Source organism: Ammodytes marinus (genome assembly GCF_949987685.1).
Source record: "Ammodytes marinus genome assembly, chromosome: 10".
Taxonomy (NCBI): Eukaryota; Metazoa; Chordata; class Actinopteri; order Uranoscopiformes; family Ammodytidae; genus Ammodytes; species Ammodytes marinus.
In genome coordinates, this window is record NC_137214.1 from 16,742,820 (window position 1) to 16,755,912 (window position 13,093).

A 13,093-nucleotide genomic window follows, 5' to 3' on the forward strand; every position below is an offset into this window, starting at 1 on the left:
CGTATAGGGTACCTGGCCTGGACCCGTGGATAGAGATCAACAGCATGGTGATGATCAGTGAAAAGTACATGTAGTACCTTGGGTAGTGGCCATCAATTTCTGTAAGCAAAATCATATTGCAACAAGCCAAGCCAAGCCAAGCCTTGCCTCTGTTTCGCCTGCCTTGACTTTGTTTATTCAATGTCTCCTCCATTTCTGCCTTGTTTTCCCAGCCCTACTAAATCAACATAATGTATTTCACATTTCATTGTTAAATTAGCATTTGATGCAGAAGAGAGTTTTGTGCCGTGTGCCAAAATACTCTACAATTAAGCCCAAGGAGGGACCCCGTTTCTCCTGCTTAAGCTCTAATCCAACAGGCCCAATGCACAGCCATACTTATCGCATTGCCCCACATGTGCACTTTTACACCATGCAAATGATGCCCAACAATGTGCCAGGCTGCTGTTGCTACAATCACCTGTTGTTACAGCATATAACAAAGGATGGCATGGGCACTGCCAGAGCCTGCAGCCAATCGGATACTGCATGTAATGATGGGTCCATGAATATGGATGAGCATCCTGGTGATCTGGGTGATTGACAAGAGAGATAAACAATAATAACAAGGAAGGCTAGTACCAAGGACTCCTGGGAGACCTGGCGGAAAGGTTGTTGCCATGGCGAAGTGAACAGAAGTAGTGCTAAGCCAAAACCTGAAAATGCTGGTGTTTACTGTGAGACAACCTTGTCACTGTCTATTAGGATTTAAAAGGAAGTGGACATGATTGTTTTAAAAATATAAACACATATATGTGTTTTTTTAAATACATACACTGAACAAAAATATAAACGCACCACTTTTGTTTTTGCTCCCATTTTTCATGAGATGGACTTAAAGATCTAAAATGCATTCCAGATACACAATTGTACCATTTCTCTCAAACATTGTTCACAAATCTGTCTAAATGTGTGATAGTGAGCACTTCTGCTTTGCTGAGATAATCCATCCCACCTCACAGGTGTGCCACATCAAGATGCTGATCTGACATCATGATTAGTGCACAGGTGTGCCTTAGACTGTCCACAATAAAAGGCCACTCTGAAATGTGCATTTTTTTGCTTTATTGGCGGTCTGGGGACTCAGAACCAGTCAGTATCTGGTGTGACCACCATTTGCCTCATGCAGTGCAACACATCTTCTTCGCATAGAGTTTATCAGATTGTCAATTGTGGCCTGTGGAATGTTGGTCCACTCCTCTTCAATGGCTGTACGAAGTTGCTGGAGACGGCTTATGGTGGAGAAATTAACATTCAATGCACGAGCAACAGATCTGGTTGACATTCCTGCTGTCAGCATGCCAATTGCACGCTCCCTCAATGCTTGTGGCATCTGTGGCATTTTGCTGTGAGACAAAACTGCACATTTCAGGGTGGCCTTTTATTGTGGACAGTCTAAGGCACACCTGTGCACTAATCATGATGTCAGATCAGCATCTTGATTTGGCACACCTGTGAGATGGGATGGATTATCTCAGCAAAGCAGAAGTGCTCACTATCACACATTTAGACAGATTTGTGAACAATGTTTGAGAGAAATGGTACAATTGTGTATCTGGAATGAATTTTAGATCTTTAAGTCCATCTCATGAAAAATGGGAGCAAAAACAAAAGTGTTGCGTTTATATTTTTGTTGAGTGTATATGCATTGCCAAACTGCAAAACTCATTTTTGAGTCATGACGGTGTGGGAAACTAGAACTCAGGATAAACCACAGTTTACATCATTTTCACTTAATCAAAAGTTAAAATATGTAAAGAAATAAAATAACGACACGCATAACAAAAGAGAGACCTAAGATATGATGTACAATGACATGCCGATAGGTCGACTCCCCATGAATCACCACTTTAAATGGGTGTGTTTGTTTGACACATCAATGCATCCTTGCACATGGTATAATGTGTCTTTAAAGTGTGCAGCATGCTGTGACTTTAAGTCACGTTTTAATATTCAAAGTATTATTCTGCTAATCTAGAATGGTAAAACAAATACAAATGTTTCCAGCTGTTTGATTACAAGCCCTGGCATGTGAACCAGTGAGTGTTCTAAATAATGTGCACACATTAACTAATCAAGACATGCTGAGTGTTAATACTGGACATTTCTCTGCACTTCTTTGATATTTCTTCGTTATGCATTTGCACACAACACAGGGCAATACTAATTACAAATGAATAGATGTGGTGCAGTGTTAGTCATTAACATTTCCTTTTGAAAAGGAGATGGGGTAATATAAAATACATTGGCAGACATTAAACATTAAGAAGCCACTCTGATATTCTGCAAAACAAGCCCCGAGGGTCATATCATCCGCTGACAAGAGTTAGCTTACCACACGCACCAAAAACTGGGCGTGCTTAAATATTTAGTGATGACTCCTTCATTTTGAGCAGCTGAATCACATGGCATGTTCTCGGTAGGGGTGGGGGAAAAAGCTGCTCTGCGGCAGCCTACAAAACTGTTCTTACTGAGTATTTGAAATACACCAACTGTCTATGTGTGTATTTATGTCAATTGAATGCCCCGCTTTTCTTGTCTCTTTTCACGAGAACGGTTCATTAGCAGTAATAATTGCTGTCATACATGGGTAGAGCAAGCCGTTTTGGGGGTCAGTCTCGAATCGGAGTGTTTTGCCCAAGGACACTTCAACATGTGGACCACATAAGGTCACTATAAAATCAGAAACTGGTTGGACCACCGTTCTATCTCCTGAGCCACCACGGCCGCCCTATTTTACACTGTTCAACTTTAAATGATAGATGCTATTAAAACAGACAGATTGCTCGTTACATAACATATGACTTGCTAGATATGTGAACAGTTTAAATATGTCTGGCCTCACACTCATGGACTGAATGTGGGTCATTGTAAATCAAGTTAGATAACAGTGCAGCAGAAGTTGAATAATGTAACTGCAACTTTTTGAACGTCAGTGGTCCAACACAACACAGTCCCTTGTGATTTTGCACTAGCTCTGATCCACGGATGTCAATGTATAGTGATGAGCTTTGATGTGACATGGTTAAATTAGAAATGGGCCACCACATCAAAGGGACTCCAATGAAGTCACAATAAACTATACAGTATATACTATATTTACTGCATGAATAACCATGGCCATTGGATGGAGGTAGGGAAGCTGATTAGAAATTAGAAAGCTTATATTTGGGGGGCATGTATTGTAGGACATTTTAAGAAGTTGTCAACTTTAATCACATAAGCAATTCCCTAAGATGTGTCAATAAATCAACTAGGGAAAGCCAGGTAGTCCAAAATAGATATTGTAAAAAAAATAAAAAATAAAATAAATAAAAAATAGTCATTACTACGTAGGCTAAGTAATACATCTTCCCAACAACGCCCTTGGATACAGTTTATTCCAGATATTGCAGAGCATGTGTGATACAACAAAAAACTACACTGTCAGCCACTTGAACTTATTTTTACAATTTCCCAGGGACCATTGCCTCAACAGCAAAGGGTTTCTTGCTATTATTTATTGTTATACTGCATCACCTCAAAAGGAGTTTCAGGCGCCTTGAAAGGGGAATCCCCACAAAATATATTTCCATTGAACTGATTGAAATATTTTGGTCTAAAAGGTGTTTCAGAACATTACATTTGTTATGGGAATTTTTACTGAGTGTAAAACACAGACATACAAACAAATTCACCTCAGTTCTACATTACACTAACAACAGCTGTTCTTATTCTACAAACAAGGAACTAGTGACAATGCACAAACACCATTGCATGGTTACTATAGTAACACACACTCTTGATGCTCTTAACCCATTGCATCGCATTAACTTTGACAGTGGACTATTATGAGCAGCCCCCTGCATGTGTACCAGTTGATTACACCATAAACCACTGAGGTTTACAAGCGTTTATTAAGAATATGTATTTTGTTTGGCCTCTGTGTGCTCCATTGGCAGGAACTGTAAGGTCATGGGACCAATTACCATCAATATGCCAGTTAAGCCTTCTCCCTGGGGATGAAGAGGCTTTGAGGGACTTTTGGAGAACTTAAAACACCACATGAGAGCAAATTTAGGTCAATGGCAGGAGGGTCAGGGCCATAGCTACATCACCATTTAAACAATCCAGGTAAGGTAGAATATGCAGTAGCAAGGGTGCCACTAAACACACTGGGGCACTTGAAGCTCTGTATTGACAATGGAAAGCTAAATGTAAACACAATGCAACAAGGAAGCTGACCTCTCCCTTGCTGCTTCTGTTGCCAGCAAACAATGGCAATGACTACCCTTGTCAGGCTGTCAGCCTGTTAACAGCAGACCTTAGCCAAGCTTTCTGAGGCTCAATCTGTTAATACATTGAGCCAATCTGCATTAGTGTCTTTGAGTGGCCTCTTCATCTCATTGTTATACAGGGTATGGTAGTCTTGTTAAATCTGATGAACGTGACCTGATAAACAAGAGTGAACTCTGTCCACCAAAACAATGACTATTAAAGGGTAGGGCTGCAACTAACGGTTATTTTGATAATCAATCAATGTGTCGATTATTTTCTTGATTAATCAATTATTGATCGATAAGTGGTTTTGTCCGTAAAATGTCAGAAAATGGTGAAACATGTTGATCTGTTTCCAAAGCCCATTTTGACGTCCTCAAATGTATTGTTTTGTCCAAAACACAAAAAATATTTCAGTTAACTGTCAGAAGAGAATTAAAGAAACCAGAAAATAATAAAAAAATTCGGTTGGATGATAAAAATGACAAAATTGCGCAGAGACAAGGAGACAGAGAGGACACCGCTGACATTGTCCATCCATTTGCATGTACTGTACGTATTGGTGTACGCTGCGTGCATGCAAAATGAAAATAAAGTGTGGCATTGAGAGGATTCATATGAAGTCTGGATGAATGTGCGAGAGCAATGACTGTCTGCCAGCATTCAGGGATGTGTACATCATCTGTTGAGGCGTTGATGGGCCCTAATGCAGAATAAGGAGAGCCAATCAGCTCATATCTATCCACTCTGCTAGGGTGACACATTGTAGGGGTACTTCAAGGCCAGCGCGGTGCCACATTCTGCTGACAAATCATTGCATTAGACATGTCGAACGGAGAGGGAAGATAATGAGATTGAGTTGCAGGGTTTTAGATGCATTATTATGAACACCTCTTGCTTCCTTGATTTCCCTCCATTTCCAACATTCCTTCAATTTGTCTCCTTGCCCTGCTGCTCTGCATGCATGTCGATCTTCTTTTCAAAATGATGCCAAGGAATTGTGTATTATGTGTATTGTTTATATACTAAACAACTAATACAAACTTAAAAGCCAAAAGAAGAAACAAATATGCCAAGGCACAATTTTAAAGCTGAATTGTTTTATTTATATTTTCTCATTGTATCAAAAGTAAACCGTTTTTCAGAAAAGGTTCTAATATACAGTATGCATATAATCACCAACTCCTTGTAACATAAGCAAGATTGTAAATGCACTTTAGTTTCGCCCCAGCCATGTCGACACATCTTCCCACTCTGTGTGTGTGTGTGTGTGTGTGTGTGTGTGTGTGTGTGTGTGTGTGTCTGTGAGTGCGTGTGTGTGTGTGTGTGTGTGTGTGCAGTTGTCCATGTGGATAAATGGTGATTGGCGTGTGGCTGAAAGTGGGTGGTGTGGAGTGATTAATCAGTATAATGAGTGTGGCTGAGCACTGTGCAGATGGAGCCCACATTCAGGACTGTGTCACCCAGCAGGAAGTCCCTTTGGTTCCCCTTCAGTGCCACTGTATTAGCTCTCTGACTGTATTTATCAGGCCATCAACATTTTCTGAGAAGCACTAACATCATCAAATAACTATAACTGAAGGTGAATTAAAATGAATGAGAAAATCAACTTTTTTTCTCAAACATAGTCCTAATTGTGCAGCCTCTGCTTTATTACTTTGTCTTGAGCGCTGTCTATCTAACCAGCAGTAACACACTTTGCCAGATGTGGGCTCCTTCTGCAGCGATAAGTTAACTCAGTTGGTCCTCTCAGTCCCCCTGGGTTTTGTGACATTACGCTCGGTTCCCTGATGCTTGTGTCGCCTCACACACAGGCTCTCATTAGACTTGTTGAGCATTCCTCTTTTTAGCGGTCGCATCGTCGAGAGAGCAGGAAGAAATCAAATCAAAAAATGTTTTATCTGTATAGCCCAATATCAGAAAATATATATTTGCCTCAGCGGGCTTTACATTCCATACAATATGACACCCTGCCCTTACACCATTAGCTCGGCTGAGAAAAAAACTCCCAGTAAAAAAACCTAGAGAGAGGACGGGAACAACGGAAATCATCACAATGAGGTGTTTGCATAGTTGTCTTGTCTGCATCATAATACAGACTTCACTGAGAACATCTGAACTTGGGTGGTGTAGCATTTGTACTTTTCTGGGTTTTTTTTGTTGTTAGGTTTGGCCATCATTTGCTAATCCGTGACTTTATTGGTATATCTGTTTGGTGCCATGTTAATGCTTTTTTTAAATGACTTGGAGCCTTGAGAAAAAGTTCTCATTTCAACTATTGGCTTGGCACCACATGGTGTCGGACAAGGTCAGTTTAATGGCAGCTGTTTGATGGTGGATGATGTTTATTTTAAATCGGTGTTGCTATTTGTCTGGTGCTGGACACAACCAAGCCTTGGTTGGGATGTGTCGGGGACACAGCTGCCATGCTGGCAGATATACATTATTTCTACTTTGCAATGGAAATGCACAAGGTTGAGAAAGGTCAACACCTTAACTTCCTTTTTCTCCTTCATAAGGCAGTGGGGGGAGTCTGCCAACTCATAAAGTACACTTTGTACTTTCTGCCAGATTGCCAGCCAATTAAAGGTTATCAGAGCTCAAAATAATAGTCCTGCAGGGCAGCTTTCTGGATAGGCCCCATCTAAATATATATTGCCTCGCTGCCCTTTACTAGTGTCTGGGATCCGCACAGTGGGTAGGAAGCAGACTAGCTCATGTGAAAGTGTTTGTTGATAAGCCATGTGGGAAAATATGTATAATGTATAACAGCACAAAGCTGATATTTTAATTTATTTTTTGTCATACATTTTTCCGCAGTAGGAGGGGTCTCTAGATTTAAGCTTGATAAAAAAAAAACATAACAGTACATTTAGTACCAATATTATAGTGGAACCAAATCTTCTTTTTGTCACTCAATTCTGGGGTCTACACATACTGCAGTAAAACAGAAACAAAAGACGACAAATCCATTTGAACTTGAAGACTTGTTTTAGTGCTTGAAACAAGGACGGTGTAAGAGAACAAAAAAACACACAGTGCCCAGTGATGCATGCTCACCTGACCTCTCCCGATTAATTAATGCTTTCTGAGAGAGAGAAAAACAGATACAAAGGAAGCAAAAACAACTAGCCTTTAGAAAGCTCATCCATTATGGTTTAGGACAAAAGCAAGTGGAAAGGAGGCTGGAGTTGGCAAGAGTTTGCCAAGCCTTGTCCTTGGCCGTCCATTATAATACGATGAATAGGGGGATCTCTATGGTACCAATGATAATGATGAGACTGATTTGTGCCAACAACAGGCGATACCAGGATTGAAATGGGGTCACCAAGCTATCCGCTAGAGACACTGAAATTTAAAAAATCATCTTCTCATGTCAACGTTGCATAACAAGTATTACACGCTCACACACACACACACACACACACACACACACACACACACACACACACACACACACACACACACACACATTTTCAGAGTGTAAAAATAAGGGTATGTGTGCGTGACTGAGTGATAAAAAAAATATTAAAAAAACACACCACGTTGAACATCAGTCTTACCTGGATGAGTGATTCGCTCAGTCTTTCCTCGTCTACCTGCAGCACAATGTCCCGGATCTCTTCATAAGGCAGGCGGAACGAGCCCAGGAAGATTGCTGTTGTGAAGGAGAGAGAAGAGAGTCATTTCCTCTCCTTTTTTTATTAGACTGCAGGGTTCAAAGAGACGTTACAGCACACTCATCGTTCCTAAGACTAAATGACCACGCAACTTACTTTGTCACCTGAAAAAAACAAAGAGAGTTTCTGCCCTTCAACGGGACAGTTTATGTCCCCCTTGACAATTTGTTTTATTAAAGGTGCACTATTCAGTTTCTGGAGAGGGGATTTTTTTATGTTTTTTATTTGCAGAGCCTGCAGTTTACTAAACATGTTTTATCAACATGTACTTATTAGTATCGAATACTTATACAATAATACAATTGAAACAATAATTTTAAGGCACCTGGAACCAAATGTAGGACTAGAATGTATTTGTAAACAAAACTTTTGGCCCTGCTGCTGTACACAAAAACAGTGAAACAGTAACTTTCTAACTCCAAACAATGTTCCAGGGATCCAATTTTCCTGTAAGGGAAGTTTGTACCCATATTCAGGTATGGGAATATACCTTAGACAAATGTTCACTTCTCTGACACACCCAAAGTCGCACAGTGCACATTTAATAAAACGTGAATAATAATATCTAATATGTGTAACAAAAAAAATTGTGGTGATATTTATAATAATAACAAATCTGCTGTAAACGAGTTGATGGTGCCATCTGGGAGAAGTACAGTGTTTTTGTTTGGGTGGATACAAAGAAGTGCACTGAATTTGCCTGAAGGGACAGCCTAGTGGGTGCTTCACTCCAGGTGGGGTGCTGCCTACGGTTAAAAAAAAAAAAAAAAACATTGGAGCTGATGGTGTATCCAGGTGTGAGTTACATGTGGAGGGGTTTGGTAATGAGTTGGAAGAGAGTCTCTCAACAGCTGCTGTACTGTGCTACAACAGTGGACACCCCGGCCTATGTATTTGACGCGATGCAAACGGAGAGGTAGTGCATTCCTTTTTTTTTCACTGTCTACTTCTATTTATTACACACATAGTTATCCACTTAAAGGTGACATAATATGCTCATGTTTTGTTCAGATACAAAAAATGTGGGCTCTCCACTATAAACAGTTTTCATGGCTATTTTTTTTTCTCACACTTCCCAGTTGTTCATCATTGCCCATTTTCCACTCCTTTTCACCCTCTGTCTAAAACCCTCAGTTTTAGCTCCTGTCACTTTCAGGCCCTACTTTGATTGGCTCAGCTCACAGGTGCCTTAGCCGTTACCACACAACCAATCCAAACACACTGCCATTTTTTCTGGTCTTGCCATTTTTTAAGCCGACAGTATGTCAATGCTACTTTCTTCAGGTTCCTTTCACTCGCGACTCGATGGTTCGATCATGACCACTATTGTGGTGTGTAATATGTGTCTCTAACATTTGCTTTGATAACCAAGTGGGTAATGCAATCATCCAATAATGTAGGATTGTACTCAAAATGGATCATTTTATTCGATGCAAAAACAAGTCTATGCTCCTATCTCTGTAACTCTCATTATTCTGGGTTCATTATTCAACATTCACCTACAGCTTATTGTTAAGAGCTGCAAGTAGACTTTTGGAAGGACAGACACAATTTATCAGAAACCAGAATGCTTGTAAACATAAAGTGGCGCCTGGCCCAATACAATCATTCATTTTGTCCTATACCCATCTCAGTCACTGAACCTTCAATACTAACACACATCAAAATTGAAAAGGGAGCTAAGAGGGTTCGGCAGCAGGCAGTGAATATGATCTACGACACTGTAGTATGTGTGGAGGTTACTCGGGGGAGCTGTGTAGCAGCATACGACCACATGTCTATCATCCATTGCCATTGTGGAGGTGGCATTTTCTACACTTGTTTTTTTTTTCTCTTTGAGACAAATTTAAAACCCATCTGCCGGGGCTGTGATCAAAGATGCCAGTGACACCCATCAACATTGTCACAGTTCATACACAAGTGCAATGGCATGTGCACTGTGTGGCACATACCCAATTGTCTACACATGATACAAACACACACGCATATGCTTCAATGTGTGGTCCTTCTGTTCATGCCACATGCCCCTCCCGGACATCAGACCACACTATTTAGCCTGATGAAGTCATTAATATGTCCTCTGTTCATGAAGGATGAAGCCATGCTGCATCATAGCAAGATATCTCTCCTCATCCAAAGTGTACAGGAATATACCCATCAACTCATAAACTACTTCCAACCCCCCTACATTATGCCATTCCATACCCCTCTACCACCATTTAATAAAGGAAGGTAAAAAAAAAAGATGGGGCTAGAGGAAGGGGTAGGAAGGGTTACATGCAATCTTATCATCTACTATTTATAGTTCATGAGGTGATATCATCTTCTACATTGTGTATCTGAGGTAAGGTATATCAAGGCTGCAAATGCACCGGGAATATTTTGCGAAAACAAGAACAAATGCTCCACCACTCAACACCTATTTTATGTGCACTATTTCATTTTCATACTTTATATTTAGGGATTTTGGATGAATTATGTTATTACGAAGATGGCAGGTGTATGTGTTGAGTTTTAAGTTTGATTCCAAGGCAGACAAGGTTTGAAGATCGTTTATATTTGATTAAATAATAATAATAATAATAATAATAAATACATTACAGTGCTCAATTTTGATAGGACTTTGCCTTACACATGATTACCGACAGGGAGTTTGGATTCAATCTATTTGTACTTGCGGTGACCGCTAAACAACTGACAAGAAAACACTTCCCCAACGGGCTCAGTAAAACACCATCACTGCTGAGGGTTTGTTTCCCACAAACAACTTGTTCATGGAGGTATTAAAATGCCTGGGGTGTCATGTGTGAAAATAAAAAAAACACTGCCATTTCAAACATCAAAGATCATGGTTTAAAAAACCCTTATACTTTAGTACTTCCACAAAATAATAATAACATGTGGTTATTTGTTGCAAATTGCTGTATAAAACATAACTGTATATACTTACAAAGATTCTGTGCCGTCTTGCCATCCAAGATGCGAAGCTCTTTTGCCTTTTTCTTGAACTGTTGCATTCTGTCGTCAGGCTCATCTCTTACATCTTTTTTCGCTGTAGGAACAGAAAAATAATATTTTCAAAATGCTTTTAATTGCATTTTAGACATTGCATGCAATGTAACAAGCTTGTAAAGCATGCTATAAGTGTTGTATTTAAAAAAATATATGTTTCAACATTTTCCATGACACATGAAATAAATGATTTACAAACATCTGAAAGCAAAGCCATGTATGCATGTGTAACTCAAGTTGCAAAGCTTGGAAGGGTAAAACATCAGAACGGTGTGTTACCATCATCATCAACAGATGAAAGAAGCCAATTTAAAAAAAGTGTCCACACCTGGACATATTTGTTTCTGCTACTTTGTTTTAATAATTGATGCATACTACAACCAGTTGCAATAACATACAGAGTATAATGCATTACAGACTAAAATGGACAGCCATTCCCTGTCTTAAACTGATGGCAGCCAAATGTAACCTTTTGCTGGAACTACATAATGTGCAAGATCATCAGCTGTAACATCTGAGGACAGTCCTGCATATGTCTTCCCCCTCTCCATCTGATTGGCTGTGGCGACATTTCTGTCATTGTGACAGTGGGTTTAGATGGTTGATAAGCACAGATCCTTCCCTTAGGCCCTGTCTGTCAACATGCTCCAGCCAGTAAAATAATATTGTTACCCCCCCAACAATCTCATAAACTGGCATTAAGTCTCTGTTACATGGCTGAACACAATGGACAAATTGGTCCAAGAATGAAGAGAACTTTGTTTTCATAATGGACACAGTATTGACTCCCCCACTCTGGGGAAACACCACCTGTCAGCACACATTACTCTTTACTTGCACTTCAATAACATAAGGCTCTTAAAAGAAACAGGTGTCCATGTACAGAACAAAAGGTCAGCATGGTAAACAATTACAGCACGGAGGAGGGTTGAATGCAATTTTCTTTTTTTCACAATAGGGAAGCAGTGACATGAGAAAGATGATTCTTAACCCTTATGCCCTATTCAAAAAAAGTTACACTGGGACCGTTAAGTACATTTTGTGTATGTTGACCTTTAAATTGCATAACATTTATGAAAGATCAATATTTTTTCACAATTGTTTTTCCATATTTTTCATTAAGGGGTTGTTGTTCAATCTATGACATGATTTAATTAATCACAATTAAAAAATAACCCTTTAGATGCCAGTTTCGATCATATACCACCAACCACCTTTTTGAAAAATACACTAAAATTCAATATAGCAATATTTGTTTTAACTTTGATTATTATTAGTATCAGCGGCTCACCCATCTGAACAATAGGTGATACAATTGAATTTGGGGCATTATTACTTTTTGAATAATGTCAAATTGAATTAAAAAAAGTTAGATTTCTACCATTGACTTACAGTATAACAACTTTTTGGCAACCCACCTTTACATTAAAGTGAAACATTTTTTTTTGCCTCTGATTTCCCATTTGACTGCAGAAAACACAATGCAGTTGGGTAAAATGAAAGAGAATAGTAAAATTTACCCATTTTATCACCTCTTTTATCATCAAAATATGATTGTTTATGATGAAAACCACTCACTAAAACAACAAAATTACAGCTTTTGCTTTTTTTGTGTGTGTGTGTGTGTGTGTGTGTGTGTGTGTGTGTGTGTGTGTGTGAGAGAGAGCATGTGTAAGTGCATGTGTGTGTGTGAAAGTGTGCTTGTGTGTGTGTATGAGAGGAGAGAAATTACAAGGGGTACAGATTTGCAGCCCTAATATCGTATGACACATGCAAACACACACACACACCCCCCCACACACACACACACATACACACACAATCTTATTTTGTCATGGACATGCAGACAGCAGTCCATACTATCCATATCAGAACACCTTTGACATTTTTCTTTAGATTTTTTGTCACAGTGGCCAGTAATCCTGAAGTTTGACAGAAAATATGAAAATTTCTCGTTTGTGTCATTTGGCATGTTTATTCCTCGGTTTGAGATCATATGAAATTAGTAAATCAACTAGAAATGAGTTAAAACCTAAAATGTGATGCCTTACCTTCAAAATGAATGCAAAAACATATATCAATTCAGATTTTATCTTGCCATTGCC

The 13,093-nt window shown here is 39.4% G+C and overlaps 1 protein-coding gene across 5 annotated transcripts in view; it reads right to left on the bottom strand.

Annotated features, from left to right (window-relative positions):
- diaph2 (diaphanous-related formin 2) overlaps positions 1-13,093 on the bottom strand; it is a 357,664-nt gene that overhangs the window by 143,496 nt on the left and 201,075 nt on the right. For all 5 annotated transcript variants that reach the window (XM_080035789.1, XM_080035788.1, XM_080035790.1 and 2 more), the window contains 2 exons: positions 10,927-11,028; positions 7,860-7,954 (listed from right to left, as the gene is read on the bottom strand). In XM_080035789.1, coding sequence (XP_079891915.1) covers positions 7,860-7,954; positions 10,927-11,028 — 197 coding nt within the window. The remainder of the gene's footprint in view (positions 1-7,859; positions 7,955-10,926; positions 11,029-13,093) is intronic.